The sequence below is a fragment of the Papilio machaon genome, chromosome 1 (genome assembly GCF_912999745.1).
Source record: "Papilio machaon chromosome 1, ilPapMach1.1, whole genome shotgun sequence".
In the NCBI taxonomy this organism is placed as follows: Eukaryota; Metazoa; Arthropoda; class Insecta; order Lepidoptera; family Papilionidae; genus Papilio; species Papilio machaon.
The window spans coordinates 6,688,240-6,708,241 of NC_059986.1; the positions used below are offsets into that span (position 1 = coordinate 6,688,240).

At 34.5% G+C, this 20,002-nt stretch overlaps 2 protein-coding genes across 2 annotated transcripts; one reads left to right on the plus strand and one right to left on the minus strand.

Moving 5' to 3' along the window:
- The first annotated feature begins 19 nt into the window (after positions 1 to 19).
- On the plus strand, positions 20 to 1,123 carry LOC106719907 (carbonyl reductase [NADPH] 1). The gene has a single exon (XM_014514386.2). The coding sequence runs from the start codon at positions 170 to 172 to the stop codon at positions 992 to 994; it is 825 nt and encodes a 274-aa protein (XP_014369872.2). The 5' UTR covers positions 20 to 169; the 3' UTR covers positions 995 to 1,123.
- A 6,509-nt stretch (positions 1,124 to 7,632) lies between these two features.
- On the minus strand, positions 7,633 to 19,166 carry LOC106719954 (zinc finger protein with KRAB and SCAN domains 1). The gene is made up of 6 exons (XM_014514447.2): positions 18,957 to 19,166; positions 15,368 to 15,600; positions 14,945 to 15,085; positions 13,391 to 13,710; positions 10,131 to 10,281; positions 7,633 to 8,081 (listed from the first exon to the last, which is right to left on the minus strand). The coding sequence occupies exons 2-6, from the start codon at positions 15,597 to 15,599 to the stop codon at positions 7,825 to 7,827; spliced, it is 1,101 nt and encodes a 366-aa protein (XP_014369933.2). The 5' UTR covers position 15,600; positions 18,957 to 19,166; the 3' UTR covers positions 7,633 to 7,824.
- Positions 19,167 to 20,002: the final 836 nt, after the last annotated feature.

Consider the following 20,002-nt stretch of genomic DNA (forward strand, 5'->3'; position numbering starts at 1 on the left):
ATTCATTCAAAGGTAGAATGGACATCGACAACCCTAGCCTAGTTCTGATTCTGTCTACAAAACGTCAAAATTACCGGGAGCTAAAATGTCAAATAACAAATATTTATTTTTACAGCGTAATATGTCTCGTATGTTTTACTTGTATTGTTTCTAACTTGTTTTGTACAAAATGAACACCAAAGTAGCAATAGTAACCGGAAGCAACAAAGGTATAGGATTTGAAATCGTTAAAGGTTTATGTTACAAATTTGACGGAGCTGTGTACCTTACAGCTAGGAATGAAGAGCGAGGTCGACAAGCCATCAAAAAGTTGGAGAACTTAGGGTTAAAACCTTTATTTCACACGTTGGATGTAACGAATGAAACTAGTGTTCAAGAGTTCGCACAGTATATATCTAAACATCACACGGGGATAGATATTTTGGTGAATAATGCCGGCGTTTTAGATTTCGATAAACCTATAACGTCGTATGAGGATTCAAAAAAACTTATGGATACAAATTTTTACAGTTTGCTAACGATATCAAAAATCCTTTATCCACTCTTAAATGATGACGCTCGCGTTATTAACATAAGCAGTGATTGGGGATTGCTTTCAAATATCAGAAAGCAACACTGGCTTGACACATTGGTTAAAGAAGATCTGAGCGTGGATGAGATTTTACAGTTTGTTGATGATTTTCTTCAAGCAGCAAAGAATGGCAAAAACTCTTATATGTCATTTGCTGGTCATTATGGAGACTATAAAGTGTCAAAGGTGGCATTGTCCGCTCTAACCTTTGTCCAACAACGTGAGTTCAGCAAACAGGGTAAAAATGTATCGATCAATTGTGTTCATCCAGGGTTCATTAAAACTGATATGACAAATGGTATGGGGGACTTTACACCAGAGCGTGGGGCACATGCTCCGCTTTTCTTAGCACTGGAAGCCCCTCAGAGTATGAAAGGTACTTTTGTTTGGCATGATTGTCACCAAGTTAACTGGGATGATTAATAATATTTAAATGAAACTTATTGCTAACATCCTGTGATATAATTAAGTGTCACACACACTAAAAATGTAATTAATATATGGATTATAGCTGAACTTGTTTTTATTCCATTATCTAAGCATGTTATTGGTGAAATGTAAAATATTTTCGTTATTAGTTGTGTTAAAATATGACTTATTGAGAATTACTTTGAAGTAATTTAAAATTATTCAAATTTAATATATTCTTTTTTATAATTTGATTTCTTTAATGTATATGTAATCTGTAAACAATATATGTGCATATTGTAAAGGCTAAATAGTAAATGTGTTTTAAAACTCATGTGTTCAATTTACTGGTGAATCAACCTTTTGTTCTTTTGACTTTAATGTAAATTGTTTGACAATTTTTCTTACTGCTTTCCTGTCACAATGGGGCCAAAGCTATGGTCAATTTTTATCTTTTACTTCACACTGTTTTCCACCCACTCTAAAGGCACTCCATACTTAGTTTATTCTCCATGAAAGCTGCCTTACTTCAAAGTAATTAAAATATGAATCACTTGATTTAAAAATTTGCCTCCTGGTTGCCACTTATTCAATGTGTCTATTTTTTTGCTTAATGTAAAAAATATACTAAGTTTCTTCTAGCCTACTTGCGTTAGTCCCAGCTGAAAATAATGCATTTTCTATAGCGCGGCTGTGATTGCGATAAAAATAGTCGCGCGCAGGCAGTTCGCATGGTGCAAAGGGGTCGTCCTTCAAAATTGTAAAAAGCGCGCCGACGACGGCACAGCCTTTTTAATAGCAATTTATAATAGACACTGGCAATAAATTAATCTTCATTTATGAAAGAGTTAAATACTAACTAGCATTTAAGATCAATATATAAATTACTATATTAATCAACTATTACCATAAATATTTAACAAAAGTTTAAGCTTGGTTCCAAAGCTTATAAACGGTGCTAGAAATGATTAATTAAATTATACAGTTTTATGGTTTATCACAATTTGAAATCTGTGTATATTATTCCCTGTCAACAACTCATCATTCTTATCAAAGTCTTATCGGGAACGAGAAGAGAATAACAAGAACTCGTGCGTCAATATTGTTCAATAACAACCGCAACATAGCATTTATCAGTCTTGTGACTCTTTCATGTACTCAGCTTCTTTATCACATCTTTAAAAAGTAGAAAAAATAGCTTTGGGCAGGTAGTACAAAAGAATCTGAAAAATTTAATTGGACTGACCTGACACTTTCATGTCTGATAGACGACACGATAGGCATCCATCGAACGAAATTTTTTAACTTTCAGACCACCAAAATCATTTCCGAAAACCCGAGCAAAATATAACATACTTAGAGAAAAAGCTTTTTAATTATGTTAATAGAAAATGTAGTAGAATTTATTGATCATTTAGTTAATTAAGAAACGGCTTAACTCACGTTTGATCGTCCGGTGACGGCACCGACTAGTTTCGAACCCATCGGGGGTCCATCTTCAGGGCGAGTGTTTAATCCGAAGACTTCGCGGTCGCGTCGCGTCTCGCACATGTGCTCATTTAGTATCTCGTGATCATTTAGTATCTTGGATGATCTGTATCTTGATAAGTGTTATCTTTTAATACTCATTGTGTGGACAACTATAATATGTTATTACATTTTTATCTTGTTACGACTTATGTTCTTAACCTACGAGTGGCCATTTTGCCTCGATCGTAATAAATCTCATTAAGGATTTTCCAATGAAGTGCAGCTCTTTGTACGGATTCAATTGTCGTTTCTTTATCCCTACTTAGCTGTATTACAAAAATCGTAATGGCGACAGCCAAAGGGGTAAGCAGTACCTAATTCAATATAACAAATGACAACTGTGAAACCTTTTAAATGCTTTATACAGTTCTCGTTTTGTATTTTATATAAAGGATATATGGAAGATATATTGCCTGGATTAAATAAACATTCAATAGTTGGAATGTAACAATAGAGAATTTTCTATTTGATTTTCTTCAATTTATCAGTATTTCGTATAATCTTCACAGTCGCCAAGTGTTATAATAGTCAATACTTACACTCATACACTTCTCTCTTCTCTTACACTTCTAATTTTTTTTAGTCCGTATTCCACTTTCTTATTATTCTCTGCCTTAATAGAGTTTAATAAAATTCCCTTCCCCCTAAACCGCAATCCTGGATCATTTCTACGGGGCCGATATCATATCCACTCCATCACATCCCATTATTTTCATTAGACCTCGTATAACGTTGACATCATAGTGTTTGTCTTTATTGCATAAAGTAATTAATTAAGAACACGCGAGCGTCGGTATTTTGATTTCATTACTACATTACAGCTAGATATGAAATGAAAATACTACGACAAACACTATTAATTCGAAATGAGTTGCGGGAAAGCTCGTCTGTAATGTCCACCACGCCATATTTCGTAATTGTTTGTTTTCATTGCGCTGTTTACATAAACGAAGGCTATCTGCTGATTGTTTTATGCATAGAACACAAACAATGTATAAGTTGAAAGTTGTTGCATCAAAACAATACGAAAATACCATTCTATTATAGTAGAAGAAACTAAGCTTTTGAATTACTTAGGTTTATGGATCGTGATTATATGCAGTGGAAAATAGAGTGTGGCATTATCTATATTTATTTTTGATTGTTTGTTGTGAATACTTATTATTTAAGTAATAATAACATAGATATGTTAGGTTTGTTATATACACTCATGGGCACAATTAACCGGCCACCTACATTTTGTCGATTTCTTTAAAATTCTTTGGTAATTAAATGAATTGTGTTATAATGGCTCATTGGGTGAACCTTTACGAAAACAAATACAACATGTGTAAGTTGTGAAGTGATTTAATTTAGACAAAAAATAAATAAAAATAAGAATATGCAGTTTTCTTGGAAACAACAAAAATTTAAAAAAAATCTTAATAAAAAAAAGTATGCTCTAAATTATCGCACTAGTAATATGTATTTCCTCCTCTAGCCCTAATGACCTCTTGTAAGCGATTTGAAATCCCTTCCAGTATGTCTTGGATGTCACTTTGTGGAATGTTCCCCCATTCCTCAACGGCTGCAGTTTTTAGCTCACTGATGGTCGTAGGAGCTCGTGTGCGACTCCGAATCTGTCTTTTTAGGTTGTCCCATACATGCTCTATCGGGTTCAGGTCAGGACTCCGAGCAGGCCATGGTAAACGCTGTATATTGACGGTATCCAAATAATTTGTAACAATTCTCGCGGTGTGAGCACGAGCGTTGTCGTGCATTAAAACAAAATTATCGCCAATGAATGGCCCAAAAGGCATCACATGTGGTTCTAGGACTTCTGTTACGTACTTGTGAGCGTTAACGCTGCCTCTATCAAAGACGACCAACTCTGTACGGGCGTCGTAACAAATGCCACCCCACACCATTATCGAGCCTCCCTCGTAGCCCACTGTTTCGACCACAGCACATTCAGCAAACCTTTCACCGCAGCGTCTATACACACGCTGACGTCCATCAGGACCTCGTAAACTGATTTTTGATTCATCAGAGAAGAGAACTGCCTTCCATTGATCCAAAGTCCAATTTAAATGTTCTCGAGCAAATGCAAGTCTAGCTTTTCTGTGAGCTGTGGTCAGTTCTGGGACTCGAGCTGGTCGAAATGATCCAAGACCCTTCTCTGCTAACCTTCTCCTTATTGTTCTTAGGCTCACACTTACATTTCGTACCTCAAACAAGCGATTGCGAGCCTCTGAAGCTGTCGTGAACCGATTTCGAAGAACGTTCGAGACGATGTAACGGTCATCTCTTTCTGATGTACACCTTCTGCGACCTTTCCCAGGCCTCCTTGTGTAGGAACCATTCTCTTTGTAACGCCGGATAGCATCTTGGATAGTGGTTCGTGGATATCCAAGCATTCGTCCGATTCGACGCTGGCTGAACCCAGCGTCTGCAAGTGCCACAGCTCTGGCTGCTCCAGCTGCGTCCAGTGACATTTTTTTGGGTGTAAATGATAAAAGCCCTCCAATACTTCGGTTTTATTCGAATAAAAAGATTACAAATTGTTTTAAAACAAATGTACGCTTAACTTTGAATGTGAGGCGAGACTGTCAAATTTCGACTAAACTGATTACTGTTGAATAAAAGCCTCAAAAGTAAACAAAACGCGGGTATTACGGTTTTGTTTATTTCAAATATACCCACTTATGAAGTTACGCCTAGTAGTCAAAGTGTAAGGTAAAGTAAACAAACGATATGCATTTCGAGATGAGTGGACGGTTAAATGTGCCCATGAGTGTATTTAAGTGAAATAATTATACCATAAAATATTTAAATGCAGCTTTTACGTCAACAGGCCAGGAACTTACGGGTAAAGATTTTTTTAAAGAAATATATGTTTCCTAACGACGTTTTTACGTACGCTATAAAACCAGCACTTCAAATTGTGAATAAGCTTTACGGCGGGCACCTGGCCTAAGACAACGATTTTAATTTATAGCACTTTTACTTTTAAAATCCAGTATGTTCAGATAGATATTTCAATTTAAATAATTTTATATTTTTTCTAACTAGTGCAAAATTTCAAATCCCGTGAGTATTTTATTAGATCAGCTGATCAGTGTTACAATTTGGTGCTGTTCTTTGTCTGCCACAGGTCTTGAAATGAAAATCTCATCAAAGTAGAATTTGCTTAGAGAAATACATGTGGCAAAGAAAAATTTAATGACTTTCTTTGCCTTAAGTATGTATCATATATGTTTAGGTAGGTGAAAAAGAAATAAAAAAATATGGTTCATAAATATTTATAATTAACTGGCCTTAATAAACTAAAAATTATTGTTAAAGAAATCCATCTTGACGATACTTTGTGTCGTCAACTTGCAAGATTGTACATTATATTCACAATAACTTTATTCAAAGGTGAAGGCAAGACATCGGTTTAACCGTGCAATGTTACAAGTTCTTCTAATGTGGGAGTGTACAGCGTATATTGTGATATGCAACTGTCGCATGTATATAATATCCTTATGGGTTTAAATTACAATAAACATAGATGTTGATTTTCTTTGGTGTTCTAGCCGTTATCTACATAGCATGCGTAGCTTCAAACTTGACACCATCAGGATAAGAAAATATTTCAATATCTTATACAATCTAGTCATCAATTTTCTCACAAAACTTGCAAAAAAGTAACATTACTGATACAATTTTCGTCTTACAGGCTCTATTTTACACTGGTGCAGCCTATCTACAAAAACAGCCTCGTATTTTTTAAAACACTCGTTTTACAAAATCTAACGTCTAAAAATCATTAATCTATGCTAAATGCAGGTTATCTTGATGTCGACTTTCTTGATTGATTGATTGATGATTGGTACGAATTTCGCTCCAATTCTAAATTTAAATTTGTATTTCGCTTTGTCATATAACTTGTGGTAACCAACCCTTACAATGGTAACCAGATGGTAGCTTCGAAATGGTAATTCACAGTTAAATATAAAACAGTGCTTACATAATACTTAATCAATTAATGGCATATTGTCCCATATAAGGCAATTAATTAAAATTGTAATAAATCGTACAATTTGCTTAAAACTAAGACTTAAAACATTTATTACATTTAAATGACTCGTCGAAGCATTCGAACAATGACCATTGCGTCAACTAAATTTAATAAATAAAGCGTTTCACTTTCGACTAAAACACACTTTACTTTGGTTTGTACTAGACTATTTGCTTACACTTTGATCCAAGCGTAGTTAGTGATTATACTTAACACAAAACTAATTTATTATCAAATTAACTTAATTGACCAATGGTAAGAACTATACTAAAGTTATGTTGTTGTGGTACAGTGAGTTTGATAAACACAGCTAGTATATAGGATCAAAATACGACACAGGAACAAATGCAATGTTAATTTTAACTCACATAACGCACTAGTTATTCTATTATTACTAATATTTTTAATAAAATAAACGAATTAAGCGCAAATATAACAATACTCTTGTAGTCATAATTTTACAATACTATGTACACCCATTGATTTCATTTCAATTTAATATCAATCTATACGCTTCCTTAAATAAACTTAAAACTTATTTTACGTCAATGTCTTACTAAATAAAAAAGAAGTGCCTAGTTATCTACACTCTCTATAAACATTTTAAATTTCACATGATTGTATCAGAAATACATATACGTCGAGTAAATTAAAGTACAATAAAATATTCGTAAATATATCACATAACCTAGGACGGATTTATATTTTACAAATTGGTTCCCTTTTGAACGGACGTTATTTTTCATTTATAATGTAAATAGTGGCATATCAAAATTATTTCTTGGAATGGTTTTTAATTTATTAGGAATAAAGATTTTTTTTGTCATTTTTTATTTATGAACATTTTTAATTGTACGTTGATAAGATTCAGTATTGCTTAAAAATTCTTTGGTCAATTTTTACTTATGATTTTATATATAAATACCACGGAAATAACAAAAATAATTTTGAAATTATGCTTTAAGATAAATACAAACTGTATCGAATTATAGTAAATTATGTAATATTTTGAGGATTACGAATAACATCTTAATATAATTTTCCAATCTTTACATATTTTTTTAAACGCAGTAGAGAACCCATTCAAATTTCTTCAATCACTTAATATATTAATATACTTTCAATATATTATTCTAGTGCATTAGTAAACATTACCGTGAATTTCCTCTGCCGAAACACCTGGCCAAAATCATTGTCATCACATACTGTTCAGCTGCTTCGGCAGTGAAAACTCGCGGTTATTTAAAACACGTATTTTAAAACAATTAAAAAATCAGTTACTGATGAGTGGGGTAAGCGGAGTAGGCGAATCTTCGTAGTATCTGTATCGGGTCGGTGCTTGCGGTGGATCAACGGAGTCCGCGTGCTGGGAGTCCCTGTGGCGGCGAAGGTCGACTTTGCGCTGGAACGCCTTATCACAGAGGCCACATGAAAAAGGTTTGTAGCCAGTGTGCTTGCGCATATGAGTGATCAGGTTCGAACTCTGGCTGAACGCTTTTGAACACACGACGCACTTGTGTGGTTTCTCGCCTGCAACAAATTTATTGCGTTTAGATATAAAATTAATACTATAATAAAGTAGTTATGTTAGAGTTTGTACCATACATAGGATTTAAAAAAACTGCCAAAAAGGATAAGTTTTTTTTCCTGAGGGACGTAATAGGTAATAATAGATGTCCAGTGTCCTTTTCTTAAAATTCAAATATCAATAAATAGCATATATAAATTAATATAGATTTCTTACAGATTACTCAGATCTTTATTAATTAATCTAATATTTTTTTTTATCAATGGCATTACAAAATTATCGATGCAAATATTCCCGTAAGCTGTCACCAGTTTGACAAATGCCTGCGGCAAGACGTCGATAAAATAATGTTAAAAAAGCACCGATGCAATTTTATAGATAGAACAGGATTTAACTTCACTTTTTGTTTGTGCAGTGATCGCCGCGCGAAGGTCTGTGAAGGCTGCGCGGCTAATTGCAAGACGAACCGCATTTCGGAATATTGATCATGATGCATTTATCGGAGGACGGGGCCCATGTACGGCCGCAGTAAATCATTCGGCGCGCCGATCATACGTGACGAGATGTTGCAGACGACATACAATATGTACTCGACATTTTTTTATTCACCTGAATTCGTCTTCCCGACCGATAAAAACAATAAAATCGATGCAGTAAATAACGGCGCAAGAACATGTTTTCAATGTGTTACTTGTGAAGTCGCACATGACCTAAATAGTCGATATATAAAATAACACAACAAAATATAATAAGGCTAACATATTTCATATTCGATTATACTTTTACTTATAAATCCCTGCACTAACAGTTCACACAAATTTTATGTACTTAGGTAAGTAAATAATCTTATAGAAAAAGAGGTAGCGAACACTACTTTTGTTTGCTTAAGTAATTTTATCAATTTTAACCATCAAACTCACACGTATTTAAGACGTGGTGCTTGATATAGATCAAGCACCACGTCTTAAATACCAATAGTGGTAAGAGATGAAATTTTAGATCGATGGTGAAAGTTTAGGCGAAATATAAAAAAAATAAGTTTGTAATTATGAGACAATGGTTATATGAATCGTGACCTCAGACAAGATGATGCTAGCGACCGCGCGCCGGCAGTCTGCAGCCGATTCATGTTTTTTGCTCATTGAGAATTCATTACCGCCAGAACCGGCCGCGATTCACCGACGAAAACATAATTACATATGTACCCATTTATATATGTTTAACCTGTGCTACGTTGCGGTATCTGTTGTATTTGGATATACTAGTTTTTTTTTTCGCTCCATACTTTTATACAGATATTATGCTATTTATAAATATTTATTTTAACAAATCAAATATAACCAAATTTTTGTTGATCGTAAGATACGAAAAAAAAAATAACTTTCCGAAATAAACAGAAAACTAACTTAATCTAACTGAGTACTATTAGAACATTTAATCTTTTTTCCTAAATCAAACCCTTTTTCAGTGCCATAAGTTTACTGCGGTGAAATAAAGCTTCACGTTAGGTACAAATCTAATTATTTGCATAAATACAACTTCACAACGCGTTGAACTCTAATTACAGCGGTAAGTGACGTAACTTTACAGTAGACCTATAATTATGCTTACAAATGGAAACAAGTAAATCCTTGCTTCCTTGCTAATTAATAGCTTTGTTCGTTAAAACATTTATATAATTTCATAAATATTTTATTTACCTACATGTCTTAATTTATTTATGTTCAAAAAGTTAAAATGACAAAAGCTGATTAGCGACGTACGCATTGTATAGATTTTTAATGGCATAGATGTGATACGTTTAAAAGAATTGTAATATTCAGAGTTAAAAATAACTTACCGTTAAATTTTGTATGCCAAGATAAGGCTGAGCGACTTACTTCAAGCAAATGATTTTTAATTAAAGATCACCATGATATTTACTAATTTATAATTGCGAAAGTTCAGATGAACCTTTGCTATTGGGTTATTCCAGAACGTATCAAAAGATTTGCATGAAATTTGCCACATAACTAGTCAGGAAAATGGACGGTTCGATGTGTTTTGTTTACCTGTATGTATATATGTGTGCTTCTTCATGTCGGATTTCTGGTGGAAGCGCTTCCCGCAGTACTGGCAGGGGTAGGGCCTCGTGTCCGAGTGGATCAGCAGGTGAGTTGACAGCGTGCTCGAGCGCTTAAAGCATTTGCCGCACTGCTTGCACTGGACATATACAAAGTTTTAATTATAATATGTTAATTTAAATGTATAAAATCTTTTAAGCAATTCGGTATGAACTTTTTTTTTTAATAGATAATAAAGATAAAGAATATGAAAATACTTAGATCATTTGATAGAGCATTTGTTAAGCGCAATGTGTTTCAGACTTTCGAATATTGCGTTAATGTCTTGAAAGATATGACAATCTTACTTTGTAATTGCATTTATAATTGTCATGATTGATTATACAATGCTATTTCATTTCTAGGTGAATTGAATTTAATATCATTATCCGTCCAAGTAGCTTGTCACCGTCCATCGACTTTGTTGGCAACTAGTAATATTATAATAACAGGCTATGAAGAGACCCCTTTCTACACGTTCCTTTGATATTCCGTAATAACCCTAAAGCCTTGTACTTTTTTTTCTATCTACTAATTAGTAGATCAACGGGAGGTTATTTTGTTTCAAATACGATTGATTTTTTGTAACTATATTTTTAAGTACAGTTCTATATTTATTTAAATAAACATTCATTATCCTAATTAGAAGTTTTTTATGGTTCTCTTTTATGTTTTTTTATTATTATTTATTCAATTCGCATTCGATATCAATTTATTTAGTTAGGCTTTCGAATTAAAACTAGGAAAACATTTTCACGAAATCATTTACGAGGATATTTTTATAATAAGCAAGACAATGTTAATCGTTTTAATTTAACCAATGAAAATTACTCTAGGACAGAGACTTCTAACATCGTAGTTTTCGTTAATGAATGTTTGAGAATGCGACATTTGGACGAGATAGCTCCGTGTTCGGTAAACAAATTCTTATTTCTTCGCTTTAATATTCCGTCCACAAGTACGCATACTTATTAGACAAAAGTTACCAGTTTTAGATTTATTTACCCAGTTGTTTTCGGTACTTGAAATATCGCGTCGTTTGTGTCGTAACTGTTTGTTCAAGAAAAATACAAAATCATTGTTATGATGTTATATAGAACTAGTGCATTTGAGATTTGTATTACCATACAAAATTCTACACTCATTCCGTGTGTGATGTGTTGACTTAAATACGCTGAATTGTTTACTAGTACACCCTTATAGGCTAATATCTAATGAACTTTATACTAAATAATATTTATGGATTGATAGAACAGCGATTGTGCTTTTTGATTTATAAATTAAATGCGTTGTTGTCTCATGCTTTCCTTTGCTATATTATAAAAGAAAGTTATGTGGCCATTAGGCGGCTGATTAGTCGTTAAATATGCGGCGAATGATTATCCGCGGCACAAATCCGCGTAGCGGGCCCCTGTGACAGTTGGCGGGGCAGCTGCTTCGAATCGCATCGCCTCGCCTCGCGCCAACAAAAACTACCAGTTTTTTCGTCTTTTTATAACGTCGATGGACTCTCTTATAAACAACACAGGTGCTGGGCCATGACCGTCTACATATGGTTATCGGCCATACCCCGCGCATGGACGGACGTTTTTTAAAAAAATCTGTCGAATTGAAAAAAGCTAAGGAGCAGTTAAAAGTCTTTGGGTTATTTATTGCCTTTTAGGTTACCTTTCTTCTGAGTTATTTTAAAGGTGATTGACCCGAAATTCGATTTTAATTGCTAAAGTAATGATTATATAAATAAGTAGCTATACTGCTTTTGTTATCGAATGACAATTGCCTACGTTAAAGTAAAACATTTTCTACTAGTTCTAAAATAAGGAATAGATTGATTGTTACAATTTTTTGTAGACAAAGACTTTTTTGTAGATATTACTTGAAAAGTAACATTTATTTAGCGAGCATAATATATTTCGTTAATCGAAAATATGGATATCATTACTACGTCACTTGTATTACAATACTAATTCTCGTCATCTTAATTGTTAAATAAAATAAGTACGTATTTTACAAGTTGTATTAAATGTAAAAATCTGTGAAACTTGTAAACAATTAAACACAACACCTCTAAAAATTTCGTAATTGTAACATAAATAATTAATTCGGAAAGGAGTTTCGTAACACGAGTAATCAAGCTATCAAATATAAATTATGTAAAGCGTTGTGTCCGGTGCGGGCAATTATATGGGAGCGTTGGAGAAGGCGCGGGCGCGGGTGTTCGGTGTCGCAGTCGCGTGGCGCGCACGCGTCCTTTCCCGCCAACGTCCGCAGCGCGCGCGCTTTCCCGCCACAGCCACAAAGCACAAACGGAAAATAGGTCGGAACTCGTGCAGCGAATAATAAATACATTTAATTTTATCTCTTATAAAAGCTATCCTAATTAAACACCTTTATAATAATTTTCTTTTTAGAATTTTTATAGATATTTGAACCTCGACATAATAATGTATATTTGATGTCAGGTTACACTCCAGTAGGTTGGCCGTTAGGCCATCTGCGACAACTAAGACCGCTAAATAAATAGTAAGCTAATCTTTACGAAGCTAGTTCGCCGCTTCTGCTAAGACTATTTTATATCGGATAACTAATTCATTTTATATACATACTCGTATATGTACATATTAGATACACTTGTGTTTCCAATAAACGAATGCATTAAAATTTAATGAAGAGGTGGGAGTTTATTTATTACTAATTTTACTTAATTTATTAAATTTCAACACAGGTACTTAATTTCAGATACAAAGAATGCCAATGACACCGATATAGCAATGTATTTAAAATATTTAGCGGTGCAATGGCTTCTGTTATCATCTTATGACACAAGGTAATTATTCCTCCAATTATAAACCGCATCGCCGTGATATTAAAAGTTGGAATTTTGATTAAAACCGATGCGGATTTTTTATAATGACTCGGTGCAAATAAAAATGAAACGTATAAAAATGGCGCGGAGACGAGCTGCGGGTTGAGGGCGGTGGGCAGCAGGCGACGAGCGCGCGCAGGGACGCGCGACTCGCCGCGATACCACGGTACTTATTAAGACAAGGGCAGTTTTTGCTATTTGATTTGTAAAAAACTCTGAGGCTGGTACTGGTTTGCTATTTTAAACCATTTCGAACGGAAACTGTACAGTTATTCCGATCTTGTCAAAGGATGTCGCTATTTATTGGTCGATTGCGGCGGCGACGTGTTACATAAACACATACCTGGAATGATTTTTCGCTTCTATTCTCGTTTTTGAGTAGCAGAGTGAAGTTGATGTCCCCGGATTGCGCGGGCGGCGGGAATACAGGTACGGGAGCAGAGGGGCAGCGGCGTTCAGCGCTTGCCGCTCTCTCTGACTCGTCGGGGCTGCTGCGACACCTCTTCACCAACTCTAACGGAGTCTCATTATCTTCTCTACTCTCCCATCGATAACTCGGTGATTCCTCCCCTATTTCTCCCTTTTCGCGTTCGCAATTGCTTCCCGGTGACCAAATTTGACGGTTTTTCATGGATAGATTAAGCGGTAGCTCTTCCTCGTCATCTAAAACAAATATTTACCTTAAATGATTGACCTTAACGTACTTCACGCGATGCCCTCGAATTTAAAGACATTCGGGTCAAATAGGACGTCTTTGAAAAGACTTATGAAATCTGTACAGGTGTGCGAATGTTTATCGACTGATTACGTCATTATTTGCACCAGAATTAAATTCCTAGTTAATACGCTTGGTAGTGATATTTTTACATTAAGACATTTTTAGTATTTAGTATCTATTTATGTTTGACAAATATCTATCGATTGATTTTTTTCACCAACAAACAGCTGATTTTCTATCGCTATATATACTTTATTTCTAACTAGCTTTTTCCCGCGACTCCGTCCGCGCGGAATAAAAAAAAAAAAAAAAGAAAACGGGGTAAAAATTATCCTATGTCCTATTCCTGGTTCTAAGCTACCTGCTCACCAATTTTCAGTCAAATCGATTCAGCCGTTCTTGAGTTATAAATGGTGTAACTAACACAACTTTCTTTTATATATATAGATATAGATTTTGCAAGTCTATTTACTATTAGCAGAGCAAAAACTATCGCGTGTTGTTGTCGTTTCTAGTTAAAAAGTTATTATAAATTGACCATTTCATTAAAAATCAAAATGTTTTGGAATTTAGACTGGTTTGTAGGACTATCTATGTCGTCACGTCGAAACTGGTTCGCACGGATAAGCGCTAATTTGAATACTTAAAGAATGTAATGACAATGAGAGCTCATTTTGTAGGCATGAAGTGCTTTTCCTTGGCGCGTAGGAAACATGTAACCGTGCTCCGGTTGCGGAGGTAAACGACATGTAAACGACAGCGTATCAGTGGTACGAGTTATTAATCGGCAAACGAAACTGATAGCTATTCTAATGAGGCACGTATAGAAGAAGTCGTAAGGAGGCCGAGGTGAATACGAGTATAATGAATGTTCATTGCATGATTTTTTCAGGTTACTTAAAGAAAAAAACTTTTTTTTGCTAACATTGCATTCTTTTGAATGCACGCGTCGTAGTAAAAATACACTAAATTTAACGTAGTTCGGGTTTTTTCCTGATAAAATTGTTTCACTTTGTTTTGCTGTAATATTTTTTTACTTCTAAATATAATTCTAAATATATTACATCTGTTGACGTGATTCTTCATAAGCAGTCATAGTAATTTTTAAGTAATATTGTAAACTATGTTTAATATTTATTATATGACATTTATTATATTTTAAATAGGCAAGTTACTTACCATCTCTAGGCGGCGTATGTCTCATATGGTCGAGCGGCGGCAGGGCATACTGCGGCGAGGTCCGCGGCATTAGTAGCGGCCACACGCCGGCCCCGCCGTACAGTGCGCCCAGCCCGCTACAGTACATCAGAGCTCCTAACTCTGAAACAATAACCAAACGTTAGTAGATCTTCATACCATTCAATTAGCTTATTAACTTTAGATCTGGTTAGAATGTTGAAGACTGTTTATGTTTACGAGCGTAAAAATTGTAACTCTGAACATACCTAGTATCTTTTCTTACCAATGAGAAATGAACGGAGAAAAAATTAGTGGAGGTAATTTAATATCAGGAGAGTTAATTTCATTTAGCATCAATAGTTCTATGTTATTTATTCTGTATTTGTTTATTTTTCTAAGTTAGGATATGATTAGTTGCCTTACCTGTCGCTCTAGCGTATTGCTTGAGCGCTCTGCCTGCGATTTCGATATCCCCCAGTTGGAGAAGATCAAGTCGTTGGTGAGATATGGAGTCTGGAGAGTGTGGTGGAGAGTGCGGGGAAACGGGGGAGCGGGGAGAGGGACTGCGCGTGGGAGATGAAAAGCGCTGGGCCGGCGGGGGAGATGTCGACTGGAACTGTTCCGCTAGGCGCGACAGCAGTACGTGACGTGACATCCTAAAGAAAAATTAAAATGTATCAATCAATCATGTCAAGATTTTTGTTTCTAACTCTGTACAAAATTGGGTTTAAGCAGACTATTAAAGCTAAATCTGAACCAATCTTGCTCGTGCAGTGCTCGTGTTAGGCGTGCTTTTAGAAAGAAGTTTTGAAAATTACATCTCAAAAGAGAAAAGAAAGTGTAAACACTAGATATGAAAAACTAAAAGTCAACTATCATTGCAGGAAATCGAAAAGAATTATGTGGTATTCGATAATCCAATCCGTCAACAAAAATATGAAACCACATCGTAATTGTAATTAGTGATATATATACTCGTAGATTTACTTTACCTAAATATTTATATTAAATTGTGTATTTGACGTGACCACTGCCATTAACGTGTATTGCGGTATGAATTTTTGTTGACAGGTCTGTAGGTCTGATTAATCCAGTCGCTTGTTTGTTGACATCGAATCACATTAAAAGCTCAATCAAGTAAATGAAGAATCAGAATAATGGAAGCGACCGAGGGCCGGCGCCCGCTGCGTACGCGCATTAATAATGCACGACGCCCTCGAACAATCTTCATTAGTCTAAAACGTGTTACGTTATGGAATGAATTTGTGAACGATGTTAAACTAACGAAATGCGACTAAATCGTGACAAGATTACGATCATGTAATGATTTGCTAAATTTTCTAATTATCCTGATTGCGTTATTGTGGTGTGGAGGTTATTAGGAATTAAGATGTAACAGATAACTTTGTGTTATTTTAATCCATGAGTTAATAAACTTGCTTTAGAAAAAGAATTTTACATGGTAATAGTATGAAATGATTACAATGTATATGGGGTTTGATTTGTAGGTCGGGGGTTTTTCCGATGAGCTTGTACATAATAATACATTTTTATCGATTTATGTGATATACTTGCGAGTTTCCACTGCTGAAACATTTGACGAAAAACATATTGTCATCACACTTACTATGTTTGAAAAGACAAAGATGAATATAGAATTTTTTTCATGTGTTACGATACTGGAAATTCACGAATGCAATGACATCGTCAGGTAATCTTAAGACAATTTCGTCTCGAAAATCATCGCAGTAAATTACTTCTTATAAATATCACATACGAACAAAATTACAATACGAATATGAAAAACTATAATAGTTCCCGGGCTTAGAGCAATTATAATATCACCACGAATTAAAGAGACCATGATGTTTTTTTCCTACAACATTTTCCTCGTTACTTAATACATTAATTGAAGCCCAAAACTTTTTTTTTGTGTGTAACTGGCAAAGTTTCAAAATAATCATAGAAAATAAGATTTGGTAGATGGCATGACATTAATAAGCCTAATAAAGCTTGTTTTTTTTGTTTTCCTTTTGTAGTCAACAATAATTGAAAACAATACCGTGACTTTCCACTGCCAAAAATTTTGTATCGTATTTTTTCAAAGAGTATAAAAGGAACGTTGTTGACATGTTCCCATCGCACAAATCTCTTCGTAACGTACTTTAAGTACGATCTTTTCCATTTAACACTAACATCGATATGTGACAGATAAGTTTACCTACAAAGCTGTAGTTAGCATTAATTTTGCATAGCGTTAATGAAGATTCTGTCAATGTATAAGAAACAGGTGAATGCAATTGCGCTATTACTACTAATTGAGTAACGAGCCGGCTTATACGAGGGTTGAGTGTCGCAATTTCTTGTTTCAATAAAGCAAGTCTTTATTAGTTCGCCGCACGGCAATTACCAGGCCTCCATCGCCACCTATTTTTTCATACCGTCCGATGGGAATCAGAACAAGTGTTTACTCGAAGAAATGAAACAGTGTGAAATCGTTTTTATAACGTTACACTTATTTTTACAATTCATTTGTACCCTTGTTATTGTACATCGTCTAAGTTAAGATTTTTTTTAGGAAAGTTATCAACTATCTCAATCAAAACGCCTTAATTATGTATGTTAATCTCAAGAAAACAGTAAACTCATTATTATGAGTAATAGCTTAATTTACAGTCCTTTATTATTTTAAATCTTTCTTTGAAATATAAAAATGATTGATATAAAAAAGTATTATACATATTTGGTGACGATTTTGAATAAAAAAAAAATACAGTTACTAATTAATACTGTAAATCTATATAATTAATAAAATTAGACTTTCTGTATGTAATATCAAATAAAAATCTTATTTCGTATCAAGTTGTATTTGCGTTGCTGAAAACGAACCAATTTTTAAAATAAATGTCTGTCTGTATGTCTGTCTGCAAATGGGCGTTTGTTTCTGGTAATCTCAGAAATAGCTGAACCGATTTTGACGGGTTTTCGACTAAAGGTCAGCAAAAGGATGTATGCTACTTAGGCTATAGGCTACTTTTATTTCTACGCTGACGAAATCGCGGGTGATCTCTAGTACGTGCAATAAAACATTGTCTCATTGACAGTTCTCATTGCCGAAACATTTATACAAAGACATATTGTTTTCCTTTTCATTCACCTTGAGAAAACTGAGATAACAATATTTTATTGTACGATTGTGACAACAGTGGAAACTCACGGTTACCTTATAATCAAATCCATTTAATTTTGTATTTAAAATTTCGCATTATGTGTATGGTACGGTCTTATTTTTTTTTCGTTATCTAAAGCGAACGAGGTTGTATAAAAGTTGATTTTCTTGTATTTGTTTATTTGTAGGAAATTATTTAAACTTAATCATTACAATAATACAGGTGTTCTTTTATTTTTTCATGAAAAGTTTTACAAATTTTTGTGATGTCTACGTACTTCATTTAATTTCAGGGTCAAATAATGGATGTTTTACTTATAAATACTTATTTTAATATTTGTTACAAAGTAAATAATATACTTATTTATATGTATAAATAAACAGTACTGCTTTCAAATCAATTTCTAGCATTAATACTTTTTGCAAAGTTTAGTTGTTTTCGGTTTCTTTTCTTAATAATTAATTATATTATACGGTTATACTGGTAAGGATTTATTTGATAAACATAACAACCAGTATTCCAGTTACTTTCGGAAAATTAATATGCGATTCTCAAAATAATATGATGCAAACAGCAACAAATACTGCAAACCAATAACTTTAATTTTCATGTTATGTAAAATCTTTTAATGAAAAATACCGTAAAAGTTTTCATAATAATTTTGATTGTAAATAAAAAAACTTGTCGAAGAATTATTTTAAATTCAAGTTATATCATAAACCTATTCGTTAATTAAAATTTTGTAATATAATAGACAGACACACGGTGGTGTCAATGTTGTATGAGTGTAAACAAAGTAATAAACTACTTATATCTATTGTTCATAAAAAGATGAATCTTACCTTGGGCGGGAAATCTCAGCACAAGATTACACTCAATCACTGGCCGGGATCACAATAAAATTTATTAATCAATTCCAATCGCGTGATATATTTACATTTTACTTGCAGCGCTTTCGAAAACGTATTTCCAAAAAGCTGCAAGTTGTGTCGTAGTCGACGTATGAAGGCTGTATGGGGTCGACTCGCGTGCCGGTACGATGTTTAGTGTTCGGCGCCTGGCACCTGACTGAAACGAGGCTCGCGCGCCCCGACCTACCCGACTCATCCGCGATAACGTTTTTTTTTTTTCAAAACGCTCACAAAAAAGAGCAGGTCGGGCGGAGGCTGCGCAATAAAGAAATGATTTGATGAAACGACCACTTGACAGGTGGCCCGCGCCTCGCACCGCACACCGCCACCGTTCGCTAATTGCAGCTCGTCTCGCGCCGCCTCAGGATGCGCTGAAAAATGTATTTTGAGTATTAATGTAGGCAAATGTAAGGTTTCTTAATGTGTCGCATTACGTTGCCTCGTTACGTATCACGACTGTTGCTTGCAAATTGCTCGATGCATTAAGACGATGCGTTTTTTATTGTTTTGTTTTAAAAGGACTCTGGTTGACTTGTTAACTAACAATGTAGCATATAGATTCTCTTGAATAGTTTTGGAGTTGTTTAGTGAGAGCGCTGGAGCTTAGATTTCCTCGGTGCGTGCCCCGCCCCCCTGCGCCATTGGCCGCTCGCGCCGCCGGGCGGGGCCTAGCTTAGATGTGAACTTAGAAACCTCGCGAAACAAAACCAATTGTTGTTTACATCAATTAAAAATATCAAGAAATGCTTCTTGATATTTACTTAATGTAAATTTCGACAAACATTTTTCCAAATAAACTAAGAAAAATATTCTGTCTCTAAAACAAATTATGTACAAATGTGTATTAGATGATACTGCTATACCGAAATTTTTATTTAGTCTAATGTGTCATGTAATTTTTTCGAATAGTATTAAAAAGATATGTTACCTATTTACATAGTTAAACTTTTTTTAAGGTCAATGATATCATAAACAAC